Source organism: Anopheles funestus, chromosome 3RL, assembly GCF_943734845.2.
Source record: "Anopheles funestus chromosome 3RL, idAnoFuneDA-416_04, whole genome shotgun sequence".
Lineage (NCBI taxonomy): Eukaryota > Metazoa > Arthropoda > Insecta > Diptera > Culicidae > Anopheles > Anopheles funestus.
In genome coordinates, this window is record NC_064599.1 from 52,370,985 (window position 1) to 52,398,610 (window position 27,626).

General features: G+C 39.1%; 3 protein-coding genes across 7 annotated transcripts in view; 1 reads left to right on the plus strand and 2 right to left on the minus strand.

Annotated features, from left to right (window-relative positions):
- Positions 1-6,141, minus strand: part of LOC125767197 (uncharacterized) — a 285,303-nt gene extending 279,162 nt beyond the window's left edge. For 2 of the 4 annotated variants that reach the window (XM_049433535.1, XM_049433536.1), the window contains exon 1: positions 5,982-6,141. Coding sequence is in view for 1 of the 4 variants with exons in the window: in XM_049433533.1 (XP_049289490.1) it covers positions 737-5,818 (5,082 nt within the window). In the remaining 3 variants the exon portion in view is untranslated. Of the gene's footprint in view, positions 1-454; positions 5,826-5,981 lie in introns of those variants that run through there. The other 2 variants (XM_049433533.1, XM_049433534.1) reach the window with 2 other exon arrangements.
- LOC125772085 (uncharacterized) overlaps positions 1-27,626 on the minus strand; it is a 312,356-nt gene that overhangs the window by 180,166 nt on the left and 104,564 nt on the right. The window lies entirely within an intron of this gene.
- Positions 6,487-10,068, plus strand: LOC125767206 (uncharacterized). Of its 2 annotated transcripts, XM_049433549.1 has the most exons (5): positions 6,487-6,715; positions 6,779-7,404; positions 7,474-7,879; positions 7,946-8,253; positions 8,316-10,068. In XM_049433549.1, the coding sequence occupies exons 2-5, from the start codon at positions 7,275-7,277 to the stop codon at positions 9,494-9,496; spliced, it is 2,025 nt and encodes a 674-aa protein (XP_049289506.1). In that variant the 5' UTR covers positions 6,487-6,715; positions 6,779-7,274; the 3' UTR covers positions 9,497-10,068. The 2 variants fall into 2 exon arrangements, with proteins under 2 accessions (XP_049289506.1, XP_049289505.1); XM_049433548.1 differs by having other exon boundaries at positions 6,779-7,879.

Below are 27,626 nucleotides of genomic sequence, written 5' to 3' on the forward strand. Positions count from 1 at the left end.
TAAACAAAAAGCTTCGGTCATACATGGAAAGGAAAAAGATATCAGGCGAATGCTAAAACAAAGTGACCGATGACACGCACCATCAATGGAAGACTTAGAGATTCGTGTTTTCGGATGTCTTTAAGCATGTACACGACAATCTATTTGGATAGAGGTTTCTGTATTTAGTGCCAGTGTCCGTCACTAACATACCTAAGTAACATAAAGAACAGCAACGATCCAGTAATGGACAGGAAATTCAATGATACAACAACAGCAATGTATGCTCATTATTTCATTTGCGAAGAACTCAATTGTTACTATTACAATGTTTGCATAAAAAAATTAAAAAAATAACCCACCAATTTTTCAATTAGTTCTATTGAAAAGAAGCCAATTTTCGTTCCAAATTATCTACCAGCAATTGCACAAAAAAAATAAAATGTGTCCGTGGTAATACACATCGACAACATAATTCGGTAAACAGGGAAAATAGGAAAACAAAAGTTTATTTTAATATTGATATAAGAAACTAACGACTAGTAACACGATCATCCAGTACATAAATGTATAATGTTCTTCTTCTGGTTGGTCTAAGACCATGCTAGCTCATGCCTGCTATAACTTATTTACTGAACTTATTTTAGCCAACTAGCCGAATTGTTAGTACTTGCCATGGTGTAAGGATCCAGAAGGGTTTTGATATAATAAAAATATACAACCAATATTCATGCAGCAACAAAAGTAGAAATTGACATCAAACAACCGGTATTTGTTGAACGATAGAGCTGTAAACTGCATGCCACATCTCATTTTTCAATAATTCATAAGTCAAAGTATACCAACATGAGTTGAATAAGAAACGCAAAATATATTCTGCGTCATGCTTTAAAAGCATTTGTTGCATAATATCCATCACTGCATCCACTTTTTCGGAATAGGAAAGATTGCAATATTCTGCTTCAAATAACATTTGTGCTGCGATATAATGCTCATTAGTAATTGCAATATCAAACACGCTTTCACCGGTTTTGCTCAACGTTTTAAACCCATCCATATGCCCCAGATGTCGAAGAAACACTAAAGCTTTTGCCACACGCGAACTAAAATGGTCTGCACGGGACACGAGGTAGTGAAACCCATTCCAATGATTTAGATCATTGATCTGCTTTGGCTCAAAGCCTTTAGCGATCAAGCAAGGTAGCATGTAGAAGCAACCATTTTGCGCGATCATATGAAACAAATTTCGCCCTTCTTGATCAACACTGTGCAGATCGACCGTCTTATTGAGAAGATACTCGAATGCTGGCATACATTTTTTGTGATAGAATGGTGGCGATGCCGGGAATGAACGCATAATCGTAACGATTAATTGATTTGTAACAACCATTTTCGTCTTCTGAAGTATGTAACTAGCCATCCGTACACTTCCGACATGGATTGCTCTTCCTAAAAATTTTACGAATATTTCATCGACATTATTGCCGTCGAGCAATGAATATTCTGGCAGTGCATGGTTTACATCCTTATTGCTTAGTACACAACATTTGTCAAAAAATGAAACTTGGATTTCGATCGTATCGTTTTCAATTTGCACTTCCGATTCATCGATAATATCCGTTTCATCAACGGCTTCAAACATAAGTCGAGCACATAACTGTTGAAAGATCATTTTAAACAGTTCCGCTTGATTTCGTTGTATTGCACGTTTAGCACATGCAATTAAACCTTGACTGTCGTTAATCCAAGGCAGGGAAAACTTACAACGATCAACAAGATAAACTATAATATCGTGAGCTTTTCTCTTAAATGCCAACTGGAACAACCGATCAACCAACCCATCCAATACCTGTTCCGGTTGTCCAGACTGTGCAATAAACTGATGAAACTCTTCAAAAAGGTTCCAACCGACGCAAAATTCTAACACCGATAACAATTTCAATTTTGTACGGGGTGAGTAAATATCTAGCTTCCGGTCATAAATCAAATATTTTACCAAACGTGTGCGGATTGTATTTGCGGTGTCAGGCTGTTTCGCATATTTTTCTAAGTAGTAAGCATAATTAATTCCTTGAAAGAGTAAATCATCTACATCATTGGAATACAGCTGCTGGAACAAGATTTCTACATTTAGTCGTACGCCACATTTCATTAAAAAATGTATTCCCCATTCATTATTTTGAATAAATGCATAATCTAAAGCATTCCATTGGAAAAGGGAATCAGTTTCATTAGCAAGATCAGCAATCACATCTTCTGAGAACACCTCGTCGTAAACTGCACATAAATCTACCAAATGTAACGACAGGCGACCAACTTTATCTTTCACAGCAATAGCAGAACGATTTTCGCGCATTATTTTTCTAAACTGTTCGAGGGATTTGTTTATTACTGCCCAGTGTAAATCACAACCTTCACTTTCCTTCAGTATCATACGGTCAAAAAAGGCACGCGTTTTCTTCAAAGAGTGCGACCAAATTACTTGAGATCGGAAAACTGGCTCAGTTTGAAATCGTTTGGTATTGTTGCTCAACCAACAAGCGGCAAAATATTCGGCAAAGATCCGATGCACGAATTGAGGCACACCGTCTCTTATTCCTTCGATAATTCCCGTTTTTTCTTCACCCTTAATCACATCCTCGATCATCTCTGTGACGCTTTCCTGTTCCACAGGGGACAGCAATTTTTTCCTATCGTTTTTGTCGAAAATAGCACACATGGCCAACAGAACGTGTCGATTTTTAATCTGTTTGTTTGACAGTTCTATACGTTTCTTTGCAACGGGGGTCTTTACGGCGGCATCTGTCGTGCCGGATTTATCTGTGTTTAAAATGTGCAATTTACGATCAATGAAACGTTCCACCAGTTGCATAGAGTCAAGTTTTTTGTCATTCGTCAACATACGTTTGGACATCGTGTATAACTTAAAATTGATATGTTTCATTAGTACGGGTAAGAGAGTATCTTGTGCTAAGCACAACAGTAGCGGAACAGTTGTTAAATCACTCAGAATATTGGTAATAACAATAAATAGCACAGTCAGCACGTACATGCACTGTTCCTTTTCACAGTGTTTATAATCGTCTACATTCTTCTGAAGATATTTGTGGTGCGATAATATTACATCGTCACGGGAAAATGGTTTCAAACGATTAACGTTACAGTTTTTGAAGCTGCTCCTAAAATCTTCCTTAAACTCATACGGTCGACTTGACAGATAAATGTTACGTATTCCCTCAAACTTTGCAAACCACGCGAAACATTGCATCACCACATGCTTGTAACCGATCTCATCAAATCCGTCCATAATTAATACGAGTTGATGTTCGTTAAACTTGGTCCGGAATAAACGCAACTCGATCAGTTGTTTCATTGGTAGCTCTTTCGCCGTTTTTTCATCCAATACTATTTGGCCATTTACAACTGTCAGGAATTGCGCACACTGATCAGCCTCATCTCGATGCACATCGGTTTCTTCATCTGTTTGTCTATTCACACTTGGCACGAAAAGAGCCAGATGAACAAGCCGATACAAAAATCTTACGATTCCTGTATCGTTCATATTTTGTAAGTCACCATTTTCCAGTCGTTCGAAGTCGGTTGAATATTCCACTCCGTTAAATTTCACCACATATAAGGCACCATCCTGTTGAGACAAGCGCCAGGCTAGCCAGGTGAAGTAGGATGTTTTCCCATGGCCTGCATCGTTCAGGAAAACAAACACCTTCTCACGATCCCCAACTTGGAAACCAGGTGGGACGGGATCTTCCTCATTCATATCGAAAACACGCTGCACATCCGGCAATGTGCTATTAGTATAATCAATAAATTTGACCATTTCCGTAAAAGATACATCTTCGTGTTTAAAATGTGGTAAGTCATTTAGATTGTGATGCATATATTGTGTCACGCTCTTATCACGCTCGTTATCGTCATCGGGCTCATAATGGCGATGAATGTAACAGTGTTTAATCTTTTCATAGCTGCAGTTGTTTCGATTGTCGTTCATCTCACTTGATTGATCAAAACTTTCTAACAAAGCTAACACAAAGCACAAGTCGTCCGATTTGTCGACAATTCTGTTGAGTGACACAACTGTTCCAAATATCTTTTTTTGTACATTGTTTTTAAACAATTGACGAGAAGCCTCGGGCATAAGATCATTCACATAAAATCTCTCACAATGGTTGTCCTCATTCTGCTTTTCTAACATTTTCTCTATAACAATGAACTTTTGATTATATTGCTTCGACAATTTCTCAATCGCATCGATTGAACCATGGTTTGGTTTTCCTACAAACGTTATCAGTTTGACGGTAGGATGATTTACATCTCTATTGTACGAAAACAAATCTTGTAGAATTTCCATCAAGTTTTCTTTTTCTTCTAACTTTGAACTATCAACAAATAAAGTTTTCCATTCAAATAACGATAAGGTTTGAGCTACAATAAGAGAGGATACTTTCAAATCAATCCGGCTCTTAAACTCATAAACCCCACCAGTAGCCACATCCTTAAGAAACACAGCGAAAGCTGAACCGTTTAATCGCCCTGGTTCTATTTCAATATAAGGATATTTAAGGCGTAACCCCTCGAGGTAGTCGTTTGAGTCTCTTTCGAATTTAGTAAAATTTATGTTGGCAGCTTTTGTTATAAACATTTCTTTGATATAGCTGAGCTTGATTGGTTTAGGTGTCTCACTCGACATTGCATTACACAATAATTCATGCAGGCTGTCCATTACGACTGGAGAATTACACCATTTAGGTAGCAAGTCAGTAACCTTTCCACGCAGTTCATCTTCTTTGAGCGAATTACAAACAAGTACGAATGATTTATAGAACTTCTGTAGATTTCTATCTAAGCTTTCTCCTTCTGAGGTCGCAGATGTAAACGATTTCATATCTATCTTCAGAACTATTTCCTTCATGTCATGTGATTTATCATTTTTTATAAATTTTGTATATGCTTTTTTAAACCCTTCTCTAAACATTCCAAGATCAGAAGATGGATCAGCATTTAAAAAATCTTCATTAAATCTAAAAATACCACTAGCCACAGCAGAATTCTCAGTCACTGATGATTGCACACAATCGTTGATCATGGTGGCAAAAGCACGGTACAGTGAATCCTCAAAAGCAATTACAGTTCCGTTGGACACTTGTTCTGCTAGCTTTAATGCACAGGAGTTTATAAGTTTTTCCTTTAATTCCTTGTCAACCTTATTACGATTAATCTGATAGCAGGTTGCCTCAATATCATTAGAAAACTGTAACCAATCATCCACACGATCTCGTTTAACCATTAATGATTTTTCTAAGTTTTTATCCAACAATGCATTGGTACACAAAACATACGTATTGTGGGTGTTAGTTTTAAGTTTTCGGTCCACTTGCAGAAAAGAGAGGAAGTATCTTGTAAATGAAAACGGATTTTTGTCGCTATTCCTAGAAGGAAGTAGCATTTCCTTCGTAAGTTTGGATTTTTCACTCGTTGGCAGGCGTTTGTGTTTCGCCTGTACACTGACAGTACCTGTTGATAATCGTGGCGACTCATAGCGAAACATTATGTCATCGAAATCTCCTCCAGCAGGATCCTCCATTGTCACCTCAAAGTTAAAATCACGGTCCTGCTGATACATTCTGAACGCTCGTAGCATGATCACCAACCCCAATTCACGTTGATACGAATCACCATGTCGTGAATGCCTTGCTTTGTCGGAACTAACATGCTCCGGTAATGGTTCGGCACTATGTGTACGTGTATCAGGGTCGAACTGTATTGGTGTTGACCGATATGTTTGCTTGCGATTGCCGAACCGATTGGCTTTTCCGCTCATTTTTCATCTGAAATAATTAAATTGTTTTAAAATAATGATCGAAATCGAATTGCTACATACGGGCCCTTTGAATTTGTGTACATGCAGATGATTTACATTTAATAATAAGGCAATTTTTGCAACAGTTATGCTATTAGTAATATCGTAAATTACGATGACTCACTTGAACTTTGAACGATTAGATTTGTTGCGTAGAACCCGCAATTCCGTTCCTTCTCAGCAGTACTACACTTTGGATTGTAGATTCGGAGATCTGCCGGAATTTCAAAAACTATTAATAGATTGTTGATTTCTGATTTAAAAGAATTAAACGAAAAAGATCCATTTTTACCACGATTTTCAGTTTGTTTACGAATGTAAAGTGACAGCTGCTGACAGATCGCCCAGTGAAAATAGTCAAGCAAGTAAAAGGAAAAAGCAGATAATGGTTCACACGCGGACATTGGAAGTGGTAAATTTAAACATAAACTTATTTGTGTGCGTTTTTTTTATTTTAAAACAAGCTCTATCTTGATAAGCAAATTCATTCAAATTACATTCAAGAAATGTTCTATGTGTAGACGAGTAGAAATCTGGATAAACTGTGTGCAATACTCCGAAACGGTTCAGAATTCGATTCTTCGATCTTCGATTCGAAGTATTGAAACTTGCTATTTACACGGATTGTCTATGAATGTGTGCGTGTGCCGCCATCGAAAGAAACGGCGTTGACGAATTTTAAGAAAACAAAGTTGGTCATCTCTTGTTACAGCGTGAAAATCCACGGTAAAATGGGAATGTTTTACATTTTTTAAATATACTCACTATACGTACAAAGTTGGGAAAATATAAAAGTGGTAAAAATGTGTTATTATTGTTTGTGTATATATTTTTTTCATGCTCTTTAGCTTTCTTAAGGTAAGTACGCTTAGCGCTTGTTGTTTTGTGAACCGCATTTTAAATTCAGTTTCTATGTTTCAGGTTTGAGAGCAGAAGCATGTTATTTGCATCAATCATCTGAGCGGCCAGAAACCGACGAATCCGGTGTAAGCAGAAAAGGAAAAGCCAAACCGAGCACTCATGCTGATATTGTCCAGGTCGATGGGTATCACCGGCATTAGGGACGATCTTCGATCAAACATCTGGCGTAAAGATCGTCTCTATAAAATTTTGCGGAGAACACACCGTGCCTGGCCGCAGAATACACAGCACTGCCGGTCGGTGGAGTACATGTGAACAAATACGACCAATCGGGACGTTGATGTTATTTTTTATAGAGGCTTTGAATCTTGGTTTATAAAAATCTCAAGGTGCAACATTTTAAAGTTCGATCGACTTATATATCTGATACGGCGTTCGGTTGATGTTAACATTAGTCGGTTGATAAGCAACTTACGTAGTTGTTTGATTCAGTAAGATATTTGTTTGTAACTTTGAACTGAATTAGCTATAGCTTTTTGGTAGCTCAAGTGCCACAATGTCGGGTAAAAGAATGCGTGAAACAGAACAAATGTACCAAATAGTGAAAGCTAATATAGGAGTAGAATTGTTTGTGGAAAGTTCTACTTTTAGACCAAACAATGTTCAAGCAGCAGCAACGGATGTAGGTGAGTACAACATGAAAAATACGGAAACATATTTCAATGCAATATTAATACACATCTGTCGCATTTCAGATCCTACACAAATTGGCAACTATTTTTGTTTGCTTGATGAAAATAGGATGGAAGAAGGACATCTTAATGATGATCGGCTGAATATCGATGATTCCGACAACATCGAGAGCGATGATAACAATTACGATGACGATAATGAAGTAGATACATCATACAGCATACAGGAGCTCCCGAATGAAAATGAGCCATTTGACGAGGTTATCCGAAATTGGGCATTACGTACATACCAATCGCACCAAGCGTTGAACAGCTTATTAGCAATTTTACGTTCTAGAACAAGCGATAAGCTTCCCAAGGATTCGCGTACATTGCTGAGAACAAGGCAAAGTGAAAAAGAGATAGTAGCAATACCAGGAGGAGAATTGTGGTATCCGGGAGTACGATCGGTTTTGCACCAACATTTTGGGTAAGATGGATGCTTTTCTAAATTAACCTGCTCAATGTTAACAATGTTTTTCTGTAATTATTCCAGCAATGCACAACCAAGAGTGAGTTCGTTCTCATTGAACTTCTTCGTCGATGGACTTCCTCTGAACAAGAACACACGAAAACAATTTTGGCCAATATTGATGAGTATTCAAGAAATGCCTGAAGTTTCAGTATTTATGGTTGGAAATTTTTATGGAGCATCCAAGCCAAAGAGTACAGAGGTATTTCTTCGGCCACTTGTAAACGAGCTGAACGAGTTGATGCAGCATGGTATTGCGATAGCCAATAAGCTTATCACAGTACGTGTTAGAGCTTTCATCGCAGACTCTCCTGCACGGGCATTCATAAAAGGTAAGCTGGAAAAAACATGCTCAGTATCATAACTATATACATATTAATCTTTTACTTTTTAGGTGTAGCATTTCATAATAACCCACATGGATGCCAAAAATGTACTGTGGTAGGACAACATCATAACGGTACTGATGTTGTGTATTTTCCGAGGGTCGATGCACCTGCAAGAACGGATGCGGATTTCCGGGCATTAAAATATGAAGACCATCATAGGGAAAATACACCTCTTGTAGATCTGCCGTACTTTGACATCATTAAAGATGTCATTTCATCGGATTGCCGGCATCAGATAGACTACGGAGTAACCCGAACTTTTGTCAACGGTTTAAAAGCGGGCAAACTAGGAAGACATCGCAAATGGTCTGTAGACACAGTAAATAGAGTTAACGGTTTACTTAAAAATGTTGAAATTCCTGCGGAATTTCACCGCAAGTTTCGAGACATTGATGACACTGACTTGTGGCATGCAAGTGAATTTAATATGTTTTTGCATTATGCAAGCTTCGTAGTTTTGAAATTTATACTAACAGAATTGGAGTATAAGCATTTTATGCTGTATTACTGTTCGATTAAGCTGTTCTCAAGCAATGTTTATCGAGAATATTGGCCTGAAGCAGATCGAATGCTAAAACAGTTTATAGTTGAGTACGGCACACTGTATGGTGTTGAACATTTAAACAGTAATATGCATAGTTTAGTGCATATCTATGATGATGTTTGTAGATTTGGACCTCTTGAATCGTTTTCTTCATATTTTTTTGAAGGTAAATTGCAGCATATCAAAAAGTCGCTTCGAAACGGTCATAAGGTTTTGGTGCAAGCTGCCAACAGGATATCAGAGCAAACCACACAATCATCTAATTGTAAACATTTTGCATTCCCCTACTTAGAATCCACTCATAGTGGAGTAACATTGCACGTTGATTCTAATATTAGTCTCTTTTCAGGGACGGAAGATAATTGGTTTTTAACTAAAGATTTTTACATTGTCCAATATAGTGGAGCACAAAAAGATGGATTGACCATAAACATTTATGGAAAAACATTTAACAAAATAACAGAATCTCACACCTTTTATTATTCGCACATGATGAAAGATATATATGAGGCAGACATATGCGATCTTTCTCAAGAAGTGATGATATTTCTGACCACAGATATTAAGTGTAAATTAGTAGCTATTAAAACTAACAAAACTAGTTATGTTTTTGTACCGTTTATACATACATTAACTGAATAACTCTTCGTGAGGTAGTCAAGTAATGATACTAAATGGTAAATTATAACCTAACAACTTACTGTCGCTGATGGAAATTATGTCCGTTTACAGCCCACATTCTACGCTTCAAACCATGTATCTAGCTTAGGAGGAACGGATTTAGATAGGGATTAGAAGAGTAACAGCAAGAGAACGGTTTCCTCCATTCGTATTACAACCGTATAGAGAGGAAAAATCAGGAGATTTAGCTCTCGCATCTCGAGATGGAACTTAAGCTTCTTTTTGTGTCTCGTTTGCTAATGCAAGCACACGCAAAGAACAGCAACGATAAATTACAGTAAGTTATATGAATAAACTAAAAATATATATAATTGTAGTATATAGGAGGCTAAGGAATTACATGAAATATAACTGCGATCAATTTAGGTAATTAAAGTAAGGGATGAAAGCCACAAAATATTGTTAAAGGTAAGAAGGCTAAATTCCTGAGGTTCAAACTTGGCTGATGCTGTTTTTAATAAGTAACAAACCGAACTGTAAAAAACCAATTTGAATAAGAAAATTAAATCCCCAGAAAACTAGTTGGTATTAATGTTTTATAAAAAAAATACTCTGCTGCGACCAGTTTTCATTGAAAAATATCACTCCTTATTGAACATCAAGTAATCCCAGATAACCTTCATTCATTTCGTTTCATGATCGTTTGAAACTTTTAACATTCGTTCATTTGCCAATGTAATACATCGAAGGTGTCTTCTTTGATTCGTTTTAATATACTCCATTCTTATTTATCACCTCGATGCGGTGCGCTACAGTGTGTTTTATTTTTGATTTTGTGTAATGTTTAAGGGTAGTTTTTGTACTTTAAATGTAAATTTTATAAAGAAAAGTACTCATAGTGCATGAAAGAAGTGAAGTACTGTTAAACTGTTACTGTCGGTGAATCACGCATCTTCATCGGAGTCATATATATTCCTCTGTATCTCAGCAAGGATCGTTCAACATTAAGATCATTATCCGATTGTGTTAGTGATATTATGGACCGCATGGCCCGTGGCAACAGTCTCTTTCTCTTCGGAGATTTCAACCAGCCACTCATCGCAAGGAAGAGACCTGATAGCCCAATGCCCACGCAGATGACATCATATGCTCCTGTTTCATATCCGCCGTCTGCAACTGATCTGATAGACCTCATAAACTTGCATGCTCTTCACCAATTGAATGGCATCCTAAATGCCAATGATCGCCTACTTGATCTTATTCTTTCGCATTTCCCAATTACGGTCTCATGTGAAGTAGATGCGTCAGTTATTCCTCTATTGAATGTTGACTCACATCATCCTCCGTTAGATATTTCTATCGTTTTACCACGCAATCAGGCTCTCCACTACGGACACAGTCACTCACTCTCATCTCGTCCTCGTCATCTCAATTATAGAAACACGAATAATGTTAGGCTCGATAGCATTCTCACCCACACTGACTGGTCCATCCTACATAATGGTGCTGTTTCGGACGAACGATTGTTCACAAACGATAGTTTCTAGTGAATCTACCATCGTATCATCGACGACTGTGATATGTATATCACATTTTCAAATTTTCGCCAATGTGACGGTTTATGTTATTCGTACAGTCTGCAACACCTAGTTTTTTGAGAGTAGCCGAAAAAGTTGAAGAGGTAGATAAAAGTGGTGTTCAACAAAATTGGAGAGAATAAAAAAAGTAATTTTTGAATGATTTTTTTCAAATTTTTAACCTTACGCTATCATAGTTTTTCGCTGGATAAAAATCCTTACTAATCTCGGGTTCTGATATTTTTTAATAGCACGTGTACGTGGCGCGGATTTAGCGGTACGCAAACTAAGAAGATGCTTGAGATGTTAAACAGGTTTGGTTTATCTCGATTTTTTTCACCGTCTGGTCCGAATGATTAAAATAAATCCTTACGGTTTTATATTATTCACAAAACTTTTCATGTACATATAAAAATGTATTTTAAAATGATATTTGAAAAACAAAAAGAAATATACATAAAAACCATAGAATAACATTCTGGTACTTAAAGGCTTCAATTTAAAAGGAACACGAGCTACGAACCGCATTTCCGCAAAGAAAACTACACCTACGAACGATCGTTCGATTCGTTGCAGTTGCTCAACGAGTAACTGTAGACGTTACATGGTAAATGAAATCTATCGAAAAGTACACTTTAAATAATGCCATCGTTTTTGTTCTAGTAGAACAGTTTGTATTTTGAAAACCATCAGGCTACCATTGCTGCAAAGGAAACACGGGAAAAATGAATGTGGGTGGTTTGGGTTGGCTTTTGTGAATGACTAAAATGAACTAATGACTCCTGAAATGAACTTATAATGAATTAAAATGAATTGAAACGAGGGGTAATCAGTTCATTCATGAACGATTTTACACAACGAACAATTGTTCCTGAACAATCGTTCGTCAGAAACAGCACCAATAGCTCATCCGTCGAGACTGCAACCTCTCTCTCTTCACCTCCATAGTCTCCTCTGCTCTAGACTTCTGCACCCCTACTTTCCGTCCTTCCTCTCATCCTCCCTGGTCGGATTACAGGCTGCGTGTGCTAAAGAGAGACAAGAATCGCCTTTTTCGCCTATATCGCCGTTATAGGTCAGATTATGTATTATAAGCGCGCTTACAAATACGCATTTTTTGCCTACCGAATTTATAACAGAGCACGCTATCGTAGGTACGTTGGTAGACTTCAAGTTCAGTTTCACTCCAACCCCCGCTCCTTCTGGCATTTCGTCAATGAACGCCGTGGAAGCAGCTCCTTGCCTTCTTACATGACCCTGAATTCATCGTCCGCTGATACTACTCCACAGATTTGTTCACTATTCGCTCGCCATTTCTCGAGCATTTTCGCCGACACTATTACTGATTCCGATTGTTTCATCCCTGAACTGGCCAATATGCCTAAACATACTTTAAATATTGACTCTATCAGCGTTAGTGTTCTGCAAGTCGTTAGTGCCCTGACAAAACTCAAACCCTCCTTCTCTCCTGGCCCTGATGGGATACCGGCCTCTATATTAAAAAACTGCAGTTCAGCCTTAGCTGCTCCTTTAACCTACTTGTTCAACCTTTCGCTATCCTCCGGTGTCTTTCCAGACACCTGGAAAACTGCATGGCTATGTCCGGTCTTCAAAAAGGGCAATCGCTCATGTGTTAGCAATTACAGGGGCATTGCAAAACTGTGTGCGAGCTCGAAAGTATTTGAATCTGTAGTTTTTGAATACATGTTCTTTTCATGCAAATCGTGGATTAGTGCCAACCAACATGGCTTTATGCCAGGACGATCAACTACCACTAATTTACTGCAGTTTGTGTCATCTACGATAGACCGTATGGATCAGGGACTCCAGGTCGACGCAGTGTACACGGATTTTTCTGCGGCATTTGACCGAGTACAGCACTACCTACTATTGACTAAACTTGAAAAACTGGGGTTTTCAATGAAGTGGATGCAATGGCTCAAAACTTATCTAGTAGGTCGCCGTTACATTGTCAAGATTTGCGATTCTACGTCATCGGCTATTGCGAGCACGTCGGGGGTCCCCAAGTCCTTAGTCCTTTCCTCTTCCTTTTGTTTGTCAATGATGTCACGTGTATTCTTCCTCCTTCTGGACATCTACTCTATGCGGATAATATTAAAATCTACGCATCGATAAATGACCAGAAGGACTGTTCGTCCCTTCAATCGTACATAGATGTATTCTCCTACTGGTGTTCCGTCAATTTCCTAGAGTTATGTCCCAGTAAATGTTCTATTATCTCCTTCTCTCGTGCTCGTCATCCTATTATTTATAACTATCACCTAAATTCAACTATGTCGTGTCCATGAAATCCGCGACTTGGGAGTGACCCTCGACCATATATTAACTTTTACCGCTCATCTCGATGCCATTGTATCGAAAGCCTTCAAAGTGCTGGGCCTTATCCGTAGGCTTACAATCGACATAAAAGATCCGGCATGCCTTAAGGCACTTTTCTGTTGCCTAGTCCGTGGTCCTTTGGAATACGCTTGCGTTGTCTGGAGTCCTGTGTCTGTTGTTTGGACTACAAAAATCGAACGGGCGCAAAAGTATTTCACGAGGATGGTTTTTCGCCGCCTCCTGGATACCAACCAAACGCAGATGCCTCCATACGAAACACGATGCCAACGAACATCATGCCCAGGCATTTCTCATAGGCGGGCTGCTTCTAGGCGCCACTGATGTGCCATACCTTCTTTCTCGCATCCCTCTCTATGTCCCTTCCCGCGCTCTTCGCTCACGTCCATTCCTCTCGGACTCTTCCAGACGTACTACGTATGGCTCAAATGATCCGTTTCTTGTCTCTCTTCGGCACTTCAACATCGTGTACCATCTGTTCAATTTCAACTCCTCCTTGGCCTCCTTCCGTTCCCGCACATCACAACCTTCCTATCCTCCGTCTTCTCCACTTCCCCATTATAGTTAACTATAATTATGCTTTTAGTTTTAGTTTAAGTTTAGTTTTTAAGTCAATTTTTTGTTAAACCTATAGGGCGGACAATTCAAATAAACAAATAACAAATAACAAACAACACTACCAGGCGATGGATTTTTCATTCAGAAAAAGAAGCGTCCTTTGACAACGCCGTCATCGTTTGGCGCAGTAGTGATGGTTGGTATTTTTATTATAATCAATTGATTAAAAAAATCTTTTATCTATATAATCTATTCTTTCCATACAATAGAATCAACCCATTTTGTGCAGATATGAGGATCAATGTTCCGGATAGTGAACAGTGTCAAGGAACCAAGTCGGCGTCGTCTTCAAAGCAATTGTGTGTGTATTTACCCGTGTGTGTGCGTTTACTTCGAAGTTACATTATTTTTATAAACATTGAACGAATGAAATAAAGAAATGAAAATGAATTTCAAAAGCTTTAGTTCCGAAATATTTCATGAAAAATTTCAAAATGACGAAAGAAAAGCTTTCCTACCACAAACGAAATATTTCATTATTATGGTGCATTTGATATAATTATGGCTCGTTTTATGTCATCCACGAAGTCTTAATATTACTGCTGTAAGTGATGCTTTAAGAATGATATCAGATCGTCTTATATAGGTCTTCGAACGGTCGGATATCGGTTTTTGGCTATCTGGGAACACAATCGCCCGACTAGCAAAGTGACTGCTTTTTACAGGGGTGGCGTATGTAATGGCATGGAAAACGGAGGGAAAAGACGGCAAACCCGTGCAAAAACAAGGATCATTTGATTGTATGTGAAAGGCTGACAGCCATTTCTGTATAAAAGAAATACAAATCTGTTGTAATAATATTTGTAAGCCCAACATGGCACCCAAGGGACATAGAGATGCGCAAATCTAATTGAGCTCTCCATAATGTGGTGTTAACGCTAGACTAAGAACGCAGAATAAACAATAAAGGTCAGGATGAAATGGAAACCATTCTAGTCAAAAGGAAACCATAATTTTTAAAATCCTCTGCTAAAAAATATTAGTTTGACAACAAAAAAACACATCTTTCTTGAAAGTTTCATGCAAATACGAAGAGCAGATCAAAAGATATACGCTTTGTAATCCGAAAAAACGAAAACTCTCATACAAAACGTATGGCCTACCCGGGTAGGCGGTTGTAGATATAAGGAGTATAAATCGAAAAAAAATATTTAAAAAATGTTTAAAATAATTTTAAAAAATTTCTTTTTGTTCATAATGGTGAAAAACATTTTTTTACGCATTTTAAAAATTTCAAGTCTGTATGACTTTCCCATAAAACAGATATTAAGAAATAAAAATACAAAACTTACCCAGGCAGGCGGTCATTGATTAATGCAGATTACAAGCTTCTGTCCAGGATTATCAAACACCGTCTTGACTTCATTGTCGGGAAGTGTGAGATGGTCTCGGCAGCGCAAAAATGTTGCAATAAGCCTTGCAATATTTTTCAAGCTGTCCTCTCTGTTAAGGAGTGGGTGGTTGATTTGCAGAGGAAACGCAAGTGTGGTAAGCTCATCTCCTTCGATCTTTCAAATGCATTTGATCGTGTTGATAGAAACTTCCTCTTCAACAACATGCTCTCGATGGGTTTCAATCCGAGGCTGGTGGAGCTTCTGCGCAAGATAGGTGAAAAATCCACGTCCCGCATCCTCATCAACGGAATCCTTTCCTCTCCCTTCCATATCCGACGATCTGTACGTCAGGGTGATCCTCTTTCCATGCACCTTTTTATCCTTTACCTACAACCCCTCATCACGAGAATAGAAAGCATATGTAGTGACCAAGACGACTTGGTCAATGCTTATGCCGACGACATCTCCGTGGTGACTACCTCTCCCGAAAAAATCGAGCGGATCAGAGCGGCTATTGATGCTTTCGGTTTGTGCTCCGGTGCTTCACTCAACGTTGAAAAAACAGAAGCACTTGACGTTGGACATGTCACGACACACAACACCATCACTATTCCTTGGTTGAAGACAGTAGAAAGGTTGCGTTTGCTAGGCATCCTTTTTACCAACAATGTTCGTGAAGCGGTGGGGCACAACTGGGACATCGTCATCAACCAATTCCGACGTCTGGTCGGGCTTCATCGCATGAGGGATCTAAACCTAATGCAGAAGATAACCCTCCTCATTGGTTTTCTCCTGCCCAAGCTGTGGTATGTGGCTTCTGTATGTGGTACGAGAGCCATAGACATAGCCAAAGTTTCCCTTACTATTGGCTCATTCCTGTGGCAAGGATCCGGAGGCATACGTGTGGCGCTGAATAACCTAGCCTTACCCCGAAATCGTGGAGGACTAAACCTACATATTCCGGCTATCGCTACACAGGCACTGCTAACCAGCAGGTATTTCACTGAAAAGGAGTGTATGCCTGTCGGAGGCCAACAGATGTTATGCGCTGGGAATCCGCCCGACATAACATCCATTTCATCGACATATCCTTGTCTTAAAAAGGTTGTCATGCAACTCGCATACATCCCGGACACCGTTCCCAACATAAACGCCCGAGCGCCACGACGGATGTTAGTTGAGAGGCTTCCTGACTGCAGTATAGAGCAGGAATTCCCAAAACTAAGCTGGCGAATAGTTTGGGCCAACATCAGCTCTCGGCGGCTTTCATCGGCACAGAGATCCGTTTTGTACCTGTTGGTCCACAACAAGATAGCCCATGGAGAGCTCATGGCGAGGATGAACCGAGGTTCATCAGCTTGCACAGAGTGTTCCCAGGTGGATACACTGGAACACAAATTCACGTTGTGTTCCAGAGTGTCATCGGCCTGGAATACTCTGCTGCAAGCAATCCAACACGTCGATCCCGCCCTTACTCCTACATTCCTGTCCCTCCGCTTCCCTGTACTAACGAATATTAGTAAAAGTAAGCGGATCCAAATCCTAAGTTTGTTTGCAAACTACATCATCCACATTATTGGAAACAATAATGCTGTGATAGATGAAAAAGTCCTTAAATGTTCATTGTAACCTGTGTTTTTGTTTTTTTCCTCTTCTTTTTTGTTCCACCTATATCTATTGTAAGCTAGTACATAAGTTAATTTCTCTTTCTTTCCTTTAAAAAAAAAAAAAATTGATAATAGGGTTAATGCGTGGTGTTAGTTTTTTCCCTTCACTCTGCTCCACTTCACTCCACTGTGAATTGAAGTATGGAAACAATACTTTCGGTACATGTTGTGGAAACTTCTTCGTTTTTTCATACGCCGATGAATACAGTTGTGTAGTGTCTCGAGAATGCACGTCTTATTAGCCCGGTGATCCACAAGCAACTGAACTCTTTATTGTTCTATCGTTTATCAGTTCCCTACAAACATACCAAGGTTTCTATAACTAAGGGGGATTCGTTTGCATCTTATTGTTGGCAGTACAAAACTGGAAAATTGCGGCCCGTTATCCGCAGTAATAGACAACGGTAGGCCAAATTGAGCAAAAATTGAGTTTAGTCGGTTTATAGTCTCACTAGAATCTATCTTCTTCATTATTTCTACCTCTACATACCGACTGAAGTAATCAACCACTACTAATAGTGAGTGACCTGTTGCTAACTGTCCAAAGAAATCAATGGCTAGGTGTTGCCAAGGTGTTCTGTTGTCAGTGTATGTAGCAATACCGCACTAATACGGGTATGGATCCGAAGCCTCTAGAAGGATAATATAGGCACTCCATACCCTACTCCGACTCAATACGTCCCCGTCGTACAGAATGGTTACATATCTCTCCAAATATCTGAGCTTGGGTATACGGGGAAACCCAACCTCTTGAGAAGATGGGGTATATGGCTAAATTGAGCGGAGACAGGGACAGCCAGCGTCCGTTCTCCATGTTAGGGACGGCTGGATGTCCCTTCTGTCCTGGCACCCTACGGGACTTTAAACAGCTAGGTTGCGTAGGCCCTTCGACGAGACAGGGGGTTGGGGGAGAGGCCTTGCAAGCCACCTCCAATATAATTGCAACGAAAAGTAACCAAGACATTTCGAATCGGAATAACGGATACCAACCCACGCAACTGAACAAGCACTACGATTGGAAACTCGAAATTTGGCGGTGCAGATATCCTGACGGTGGTCCAAGCCGGAAGGATACGATGGCTGGGGCACGTGATGAGGATGCCGGACTCATGCCCCACCAGGAAGGTGCTCGTCAGCGATCCGGTCGGCACGAGGCGGAGAGGAGCACAGCGAGCTCGTTGGCTGGATCAGGTGGAGTCAAACCTGTCGGAGATCGGATGCAACCGTTGATGGAGGACTGTAGCCCTGGACCGAGTTTCCTGGAAACGGATTGGCGACCAGGCCATGTCTACAAGACGTGCTCGACCGTGAACAGGCCAGACAAGAAGAAGAAGAATTGTTTCCAAGGTGCCGATGGTAGTTCTCTGCGTTTCATTGGTTCTGGAGCAGATGGCGCGGAGACTAACACACATCCACGACAATTCCCAACAAAACTTTCCGCCTGCATGTCTAATTTTGGCCACCATACTTTGGCTCGCAGCCGTTGTTTCATGATGACCCTCATGAGCCAGCTGTAAAATCCGCTCTCGTAACGAAGACGGTATAACAATTCTGTTTCCTCCCAAACGTATTTTCCTCGCAAAGTACAATTCTGTAGCAAATACTTTGAATATACATATGTACGTTACGCAGATACCACAGCCAGACATGTTCTAACATGACGATGCAACACCGACGTTGGTCACACATTCCAACGGTCGACTCATTCGCTCCACCTCGGAAGTCAGGCAGACACAGGATACTCGTGTTACCAGCCTGATCTACAACGAAGGGTCGCCACCATGGTAGCAACGATCGTGAGGTCGCCACCACGGTAGCAACGTTCAACGGTACAGCGTGGGGTCGCCATCGTAGCAAGTGATAGCACAACCCCACAACCGGAAGACAGCCCTCAGGAATGAACGAAGGAACCACCAGGAAGTCGATGGCGAGATCTACGGATGACGACATCGAGGGACCGTGATTGGCTGAGTGGTAAAACGCTGAGTGCGTAGGAAATCTATTATAAATTAGGGCCAGATAGGAACCAAGCTTTAGTCTTTAGGCTACAGTCGCAGGCAAAGGTGTCTCCCAAATAAATTAAAAAGAAAAATAAAATAAAAATTATTTTTTTGTTAGTAATCGACCACGAATTACATAACTGGCGCAGTCGTCCGGAATAAAAGTTGGAGTGAAAAAGTTAGTGAGTGAACAAAAGTGGACATTACCGATTAAGAAAAGTAATAAAGTGGTTCCCGCTATACACGCATCCGTCAACCTGTACGAGATTTGAGGACCCCCCCGCTTGCTGACAAAACACCGGGAGTACCCGCAACGTCCAACGAAGAAAACCGACAACCCCCACCGAAGCAATAGACGCAACCTAAGACTCCGGGTATGAATCACTTCAAGGCGATCATCCTGTAAGTAAAAACCCTTATCTAAAGGTAAAAATACATCGTTAAGTGGTGAAAAGTGAATTCAACTTTCTTACTTCTGTGCATAAGAGTGTAAGTGAGGGAATCGTGTAAACTACAAACGAGACAAAACCGGACAATACAACGTAACTTGTTGTAACATTTCTATCGATTCTGTGCATAAGAACGCGAGGGAAATTTAGGCAAGTGTATTGGACAAAACAACGCGTAAAATAAACCTAAAGGATACTCCTTTTGCTTCTTGATTCTGTGAATAAGAGTTCAAGAAGAGGTGTAACCAGGTGCACGCAACCACACAAGTCGAAGATCGGAAAATCTTCTCAAAACGAAGCGATCTAACAGACAAGACCTATTCCTAGAGAATAGAGGAATCATGGCCGATGAAGAGCTAGTCGCTCACATCGCGCAGCTGACGCAAAATCAGAACGCACTCAGAGACGAGATTGCGAGATTATCAGCAAGACCAGTAGTAGATCCATTTACCTACTACAAAACACCAGACCCAATAAAACATCTCTCAACTTTCAGTGGGAAAAAGAGAGAAACATTAGCATGGATTCAGGAGGTGGAAGACTCCCTGAAACTATTCGAAGGGTTCGAAAATGAACCAATGTATCCGCAACTGGTACGAACTATTAAAAGCAAAATAATTGGAGAGGCGCGAGAGATCTTGATCGCAGCCGGAAATCCAAAAAAATGGGAGGAAATCAAGGACGTTCTACTCCATTCCTATGGGGATAAACGGGACCTTGCATCCCATATCCAGTCGTTATTCTACATAACGATGGGAAAAAAGTCAATCTCAGAATATTATGGAAAAATAAAGGAGATCGACACTGCTATAAAGAGCACGGCAAACGCAACCGAAGAGTTGAAGGGTGCCACAAAACAAATCAACGCTTTAGTGGAACTTATTTCTACTACAAGGTACGTGGACGGACTTAGTGATAATCTATCTATGATTGTCAGAAGCCACAAGCCCGAATCATTAGAGGAAGCGTATACGTACGCAATGCAGTACTCAAACGCGGCTTACCGTCAACGGTTGGAAAAGCAAAATTTCAAACCGTTGGATACGAAGAAAATCTTAAATCAGCCTTCTACATCTGGCTTACATAAGAAACCAGAATATAAAACAAGCAAGGAATACAAACCAAATAAGGATTCTAAACCAGACTCAGGAAAATTCAAAACCAATCCGATAAGCGAAGATGTGTCGATGAAAACACACCGATCAAAGGGACAAATAAACAGCAATGAGGTTAGATCCGATATAGAAGACGATTTGGATGACGAACCACCGAACAATAACCAATATCTCGAAATTGACTCGGACGAAAATGAATACCTTCTATCTGAAGAAATAAATTTTCAGATGGATCAAATAGGAAAAAAAAGAAAATAATAAACAACAATTTTTTACCATTTTTAGAACTGGTTACAACCAAAGGAACTTTAAAATTCCTAATTGATACTGGCGCTAATAAAAATTATATTGCACCACAACACGTAAAAATAGAAAATTGCAAAAGTGAAAATAACACGGTTACAAACATAAATGGTACACACAATATAACAAAATCTGCATCTTTTGACATTTTTGCGATAAAGAAAAAAGTTAAATTTTTCGTTTATAAATTTCACAACTTCTTTGATGGACTCATAGGATACGAAACACTTCGAGACTTAAATGCAAAATTAAATATAAAAGAAAATTCACTTAAAATTGGACGAAAAACTTTCTCTCTTAAAAAGAAATTTCCAAGTAATCAGATCATCAACTTCAATGACGAAAAATACCAATTCATAAAAATAAAAACAACAGGCGATAGGGACTTCCTAGTAGAAGAGGAACGGAAACTTAAACACTTTACGATTCTCCCAGGGTTGTACCGAGCTAGAAACGGATCTTCTGTTATTGCAATCAGAAAGGAATCGGATTCACCATCCTGCCTGATAAACAATAGTGAAATAATTGAAAATACAATAAAAGAATGCGATATTTTTGAACAGCAGAATAATGAACAGAAGTGTTTTCCCAATATAAACCTAAGAAGTGACCATATGAATTCGGAAGAGAAGGAAGCACTGTCAAAAATAATAAGAAAATATAAAGATATCTTATATGCTGAAGATACAAAACTGTCTTTCACGCATAAAATTAAACACAAAATTCGAACAGCAGACAATATCCCAATCCATACCAAATCATACAGATACCCACAAATTTTCGAAGAAGAAGTCCAGAAACAAGTGAGAAAAATGTTAAATGACGGCATCATCAGAGAATCAATATCACCTTACACCTCACCTGTTTGGGTTGTTCCGAAGAAAGTCGACGCATCGGGCGAAAAGAAATTTCGTTTGGTAATTGACTATAGGAAACTTAACGAAAAGACAATTAATGACAAATACCCAATTCCGGAAATAACTGACATCCTAGACAAACTAGGTAGGGCATGCTATTTTTCTACTATTGATTTAGCATCAGGATTCCATCAGATTCAACTCGACGAGGAAGATGTTGAAAAAACGGCTTTTTCAGTGAGCTGCGGAAAATATGAGTTCACCAGGATGCCGTTCGGACTAAAAAACGCCCCGGCAACCTTCCAACGAGTAATGGATTGTATCCTTAGGGATCAAATCGGAAAATGTTGTTTCGTATACATGGATGATGTGATAATTTTTTCACCATCACTTCAACAACACACAATAGATTTGGGAAAAATTTTCGAAAAACTAAAAGAAGCCAACCTTAAAATACAACTTAACAAATGCGAATTTCTTAGGAAAGAAGTACAATTTTTAGGACACACTGTTACAAAAGAGGGAGTAAAACCCAATCGTGATAAAATAGACGCGATAAGCACATGGCCGGTACCTCGAACAGAAAAAGATTTAAGACAATTTTTAGGTATCCTAGGATACTATAGAAGATTTATAAAAGATTTTGCTAAATTGGTTAAACCTTTGACAAATTTGTTAAGAAAAGATACAGAAATCATTATATCACCGGAAGTCAAAGAATGTTTCGAAAAATGTAAAAAGATTTTAACATTGGACCCCATTTTAATATATCCAGATTTCACAAAAGATTTCATTTTGACAACAGACGCTAGCGATTTTGCAATCGGAGCAGTACTTTCACAAGGACCAATAAGTAAAGATCGACCAGTGGCATACGCCTCGAGAACTTTAAACAAAACAGAAGAAAGATATTCAACTACGGAAAAAGAACTTTTAGCAATAGTATGGGCGGTTAAACACTTCAGACCTTACCTTTACGGTAGAAAATTCAAACTGTATACCGATCATCAACCCCTTACTTATAGCCTATCAAATGCAAATAACAAAATAATTAGATGGAGGCTAGCTCTTGAAGAATTTGACTACGAAATAATTTATAAGCCTGGTAAACAAAACATAGTGGCAGACGCTCTATCAAGAATTAGACCGGAAGAAATAAATGTAAACTCACATTCAGATGAAGATAATACACCTGAAAGCGATGGTACGACGGTACATTCCGCCGACACAAGTGACGACTATTTCATACGACACACTGAGAAACCAATTAATATGTTTAGAAATCAAATTATTTTCAGTATTGCAGATATGGAAATGGCCGCATACGAACAAATATTTCCAAAATTCCACAGGCACACGGTAACAAGGAGCCAATACAACGAAAGCAACATCGTCGAAATCTTCAAACAGAAATTAAATCCAAGAGGAATTAATTGCCTCAAAGCACCTATTTCGCTGATCCAGCTGATACAGGAAACATTTAAAAAATATTTTTCATCTAATCGAATATTTAAAGTCTTCTTTTCAGAAACATTGTTGGAAGATGTTCGAATGGAGGTTGAACAAGACGAGATTGTGAGAGAAACACACAATTTTGGCCACAGAGGACCTAAAGAAAATAAGATCCAAATTTTGCAGAAATATTTTTTCCCACAGATAGATCGCAAAGTTAAAATTTTCTGTAATGCATGCGACACCTGCAAAAGAGCCAAGTACAACAGGAAACCACCCAAGTTGATCCATAAAAGTACCTTTGGACAGAAACCATTTGATCGCATCCACATGGACGTTTTCTTTCTAAAAGGACAAAAATGGCTAACAATTGTCGATTCATTTTCAAAATTTGCCAATGCGATACCCCTTGCAACAAGAACTATCGTTGACGTAAAAATCGCAATTTCGGAACATATTCGACAATTCGGTAGACCATCAATGATCATTTGCGACCAAGAACCCACCTTTAGATCCATTGATATCACGGGATTCCTAAATGAATTAGGGATTGAAATGCATTTCGCAAGTAGCTCAAACACTAATGGCATTGTCGAACGCTTTCACTCAACACTCATAGAAATCTTTCGAACCACCAAATCAAAATTCACTAACTTAACCCTAATCGATCATATTAACATTGCAATTGATATCTATAACAATACATTTCATGAATCAACTAAAAAGAAACCTAGAGATTTAATCTTTAATACCACTAACACTACTGACACAGAAGAAATCTTAGAAAAGAGCAAACAACTTCAATCAGCAGTCCGAATAGAGCTAAATAAGAGAAAACATAAATATGAGGAACGAAACAAAAATAATGAAACACCTATTACTCTCATACCTGGCGAAACAAAATATGTAAAAATAGCTCAAAGACAAACTAAGGACAAGCATCCATTCAAAACAATAACCGTCAACAAAAACAATAGATTAACATTTGAAGATACAAATAATGTTAAAATTCACAAAGATCGAATTAAACACTAAAACGTTCTAAATTCCAATTACAGACTGTACGTGATCACCCAAGTAAAAGCCAACACGTATAAGGAAGTAACAGGCAATAATGGAATAATAGCTTTCAAAATTGGAACGGCAAGGATTCAAGTAGGATACAACAGAATAATACACCACATCAACATGAAGCAGATTGACAAAGAAATCGGTAACATAGAAAAATGCTCTAAATCATTTGAAGTAACAGATCATATTATGGACACTCTTATGGCAAAAATAGGAAAAGCCAAGGAAAAGTTGAACGCCCTAACAAGCAAAAGACAAAAGCGAGCACTTATCAATATGTTAGGAACAGCAATTAAATTCATTGCAGGAAATCCAGATAGTGAGGATCTTACAATGATTGAACAAAGCATAAAGGCAATAGAAAGCACAAATAATAATATAATTGATAATCAAGAAAGACAAATCAAAATTAATACAATTCTACAAGATAGGATAAACAATGCATCAATCGCAATCAACAAAATTAAAAATCAAAGCAATGAAATACAGGAAGCAATGCAGGAAAATAAGAACGATCTTGAAATCATTAACCTCATATTCGTAACTGATCAAATAATTGAGATAATCGAGGATATAGAAGAACAAATCGCTTTCGCCAAGAACAACCTTTTAAACAAAAACATTATCTCTAGCGAGGAAAAAATATTCATTTTTGAACAACTCAGGAAACAAAAAGTAGAAATCAGCTATTTAGACGAGATATTTCAATACGTAAAAAGCAGCGTTTCACTAGACGGCAACAACATCATCATCCTGATAAAAGTTCCCAAGTTAACAGAAAATGTCTACGACCTTATCAACCTGGAAGCAGTTAACATGAACGGCTCAACAGTGGACATCCCTTTCAACCTGGTGACGAAATTCGGCGATGACATCTATGCACAAACATCAGCTTGTAATATTTGTGACAACAACCTACCGATCACAGATGAATGCATTTTCAACATGCTGACGCACCGTACTCCCAAATGTCGAACTACACGACGAGAGAAAACTGTCCGTTTTAAAGAAGTAATCAGGGGCATAATCTTGGTTGACACTAACGACAACGTTCTCATAACTGATTCTTGTGGACAAAATCGAACAGTAAGCGAACCAACAATCATCGAGTTAGAAGACTGTTCAATAACGATTAAAAACGTCACGTTTACGAAGAAGCCACAACGATCATATGTCGGAGAATACCTAGCACCCATGTATGGAAAAGCGATGCACACGATTAAGCAACCCATAACGAACAACGAGTTCGATCGTATCGAAATCGATAACATGCGGAAGATAACAAAACTGCAAGAGATGAGCAAGTACCTACATCACGATGAATACGCAATCATCATCGGCACAATCATCCTTCTGTTGGGAATATGCTTTGCATACAAAATATTCATACTAAAGAGGAAAAATCCAACAAGGGTATTACCGCAGATCATAAGAATCGAAGAACGACCAATCGAGATGACATCCAACACTCCAGCCAAAATCACCCCGAAGAAAAAGACAGTACAACTTCCGAGATTCGCAATGCACATCGGTCAATCGAGGACGAATGACGAATCTTAGGGGGGAGGCGTTACGCAGATACCACAGCCAGACATGTTCTAACATGACGATGCAACACCGACGTTGGTCACACATTCCAACGGTCGACTCATTCGCTCCACCTCGGAAGTCAGGCAGACACAGGATACTCGTGTTACCAGCCTGATCTACAACGAAGGGTCGCCACCATGGTAGCAACGATCGTGAGGTCGCCACCACGGTAGCAACGTTCAACGGTACAGCGTGGGGTCGCCATCGTAGCAAGTGATAGCACAACCCCACAACCGGAAGACAGCCCTCAGGAATGAACGAAGGAACCACCAGGAAGTCGATGGCGAGATCTACGGATGACGACATCGAGGGACCGTGATTGGCTGAGTGGTAAAACGCTGAGTGCGTAGGAAATCTATTATAAATTAGGGCCAGATAGGAACCAAGCTTTAGTCTTTAGGCTACAGTCGCAGGCAAAGGTGTCTCCCAAATAAATTAAAAAGAAAAATAAAATAAAAATTATTTTTTTGTTAGTAATCGACCACGAATTACATAACTTGTAGATGTAGAATCATCTTCTGTCCATTCTAGTGATGGGTTCTCGGAATCGCACCCACGGCTCCGAACCGCCTCCGAGCATAGCAACTCTAGCTCCGATTCCGACTAGGTTAAAACCACGATTCCGCCTGGAGCCGTCCGGAGCCGCCCGGAGCCGTTGGAGTCGTCGGAGCTGCTAGTTAACAACGATATAACCTAGATTAATGCTTTATCAGCAAATTTTATATAATCTGATAAAAATAACGCTTTGAAATGAAACATTTGCTTACTTACTTACTCCATAAGTATAACATAATATATTAATATATTCATAATATTTAAAATAGATTGTAAGTATCATCAGGCGAGTAAATATAGGGGATTTCGTATAAGGCATTTATTAAAAATAATATTTTAAGTACTTAGGCATGGAAAACGTTGTCGCAAAGGATTTATTTATGTTCTTTATTTTTTAATTATTTTAGTATATTTGTTTATTTACTTTAAAAAAAAGTTTTTTTTCTTTTATGAAGTAATTAAATAAGCAAATGTTTCATTTCAACTCGTTATTTTTATCAGATTATATAAAATTTGTTGATTGTGCAATAATCTAGGTTATATTATTGCCAACTAGCGGCTCCGACGGCTCCGGCGGTTCCGACGACTCCGACGACTCCGACGGCTCCGGACGGCTCCGGATTCGGAGTATTGCACCTACCTTCAGGAGGCGCTTTCAAAATTTATGGAGTCATTCGGAAGCGATTCCGTTTTATTTTGTCGAATTTACCCATCACTTGTCCATTCACCGTTGTCTATGCCTTGGCGAACTGCCTGAATTGTTTTGTCCGCTTCTGTAGCTTCTTAAGATAGAATTCTATTGCAGTTAATGTTAAGCCCACAGGTGATGTATTTGAGGCCACCCACGAAACATAGCAGCAAGTTCATCAAAGGTTTTTCCTTCTATATCCTCTATTATTGAGAGTCGCGAGAGAGATTATTGAGAGTCAGCGATATTGGATTTACCTGGTCTGTAAATTACTGAAGCTTTGTAAGATTGCAGACGAATAACCCATAGTTCAATTTTTGCACATGGCTTAGATTTAGTACCGAATATTGTTTCTAGTGGCTTGTGATCTGTAATCAATTCAAATTGACGACTGTACAAATAAAAATGGAACCGTAATAATACAGCCCACACAAGAGCTAGGACCTCTTTTTCGATTTGCGCGTATCGCCTCTCTACGTTTGATAAACTTTTGCTAGCAAATGCTATATTTTTTGGT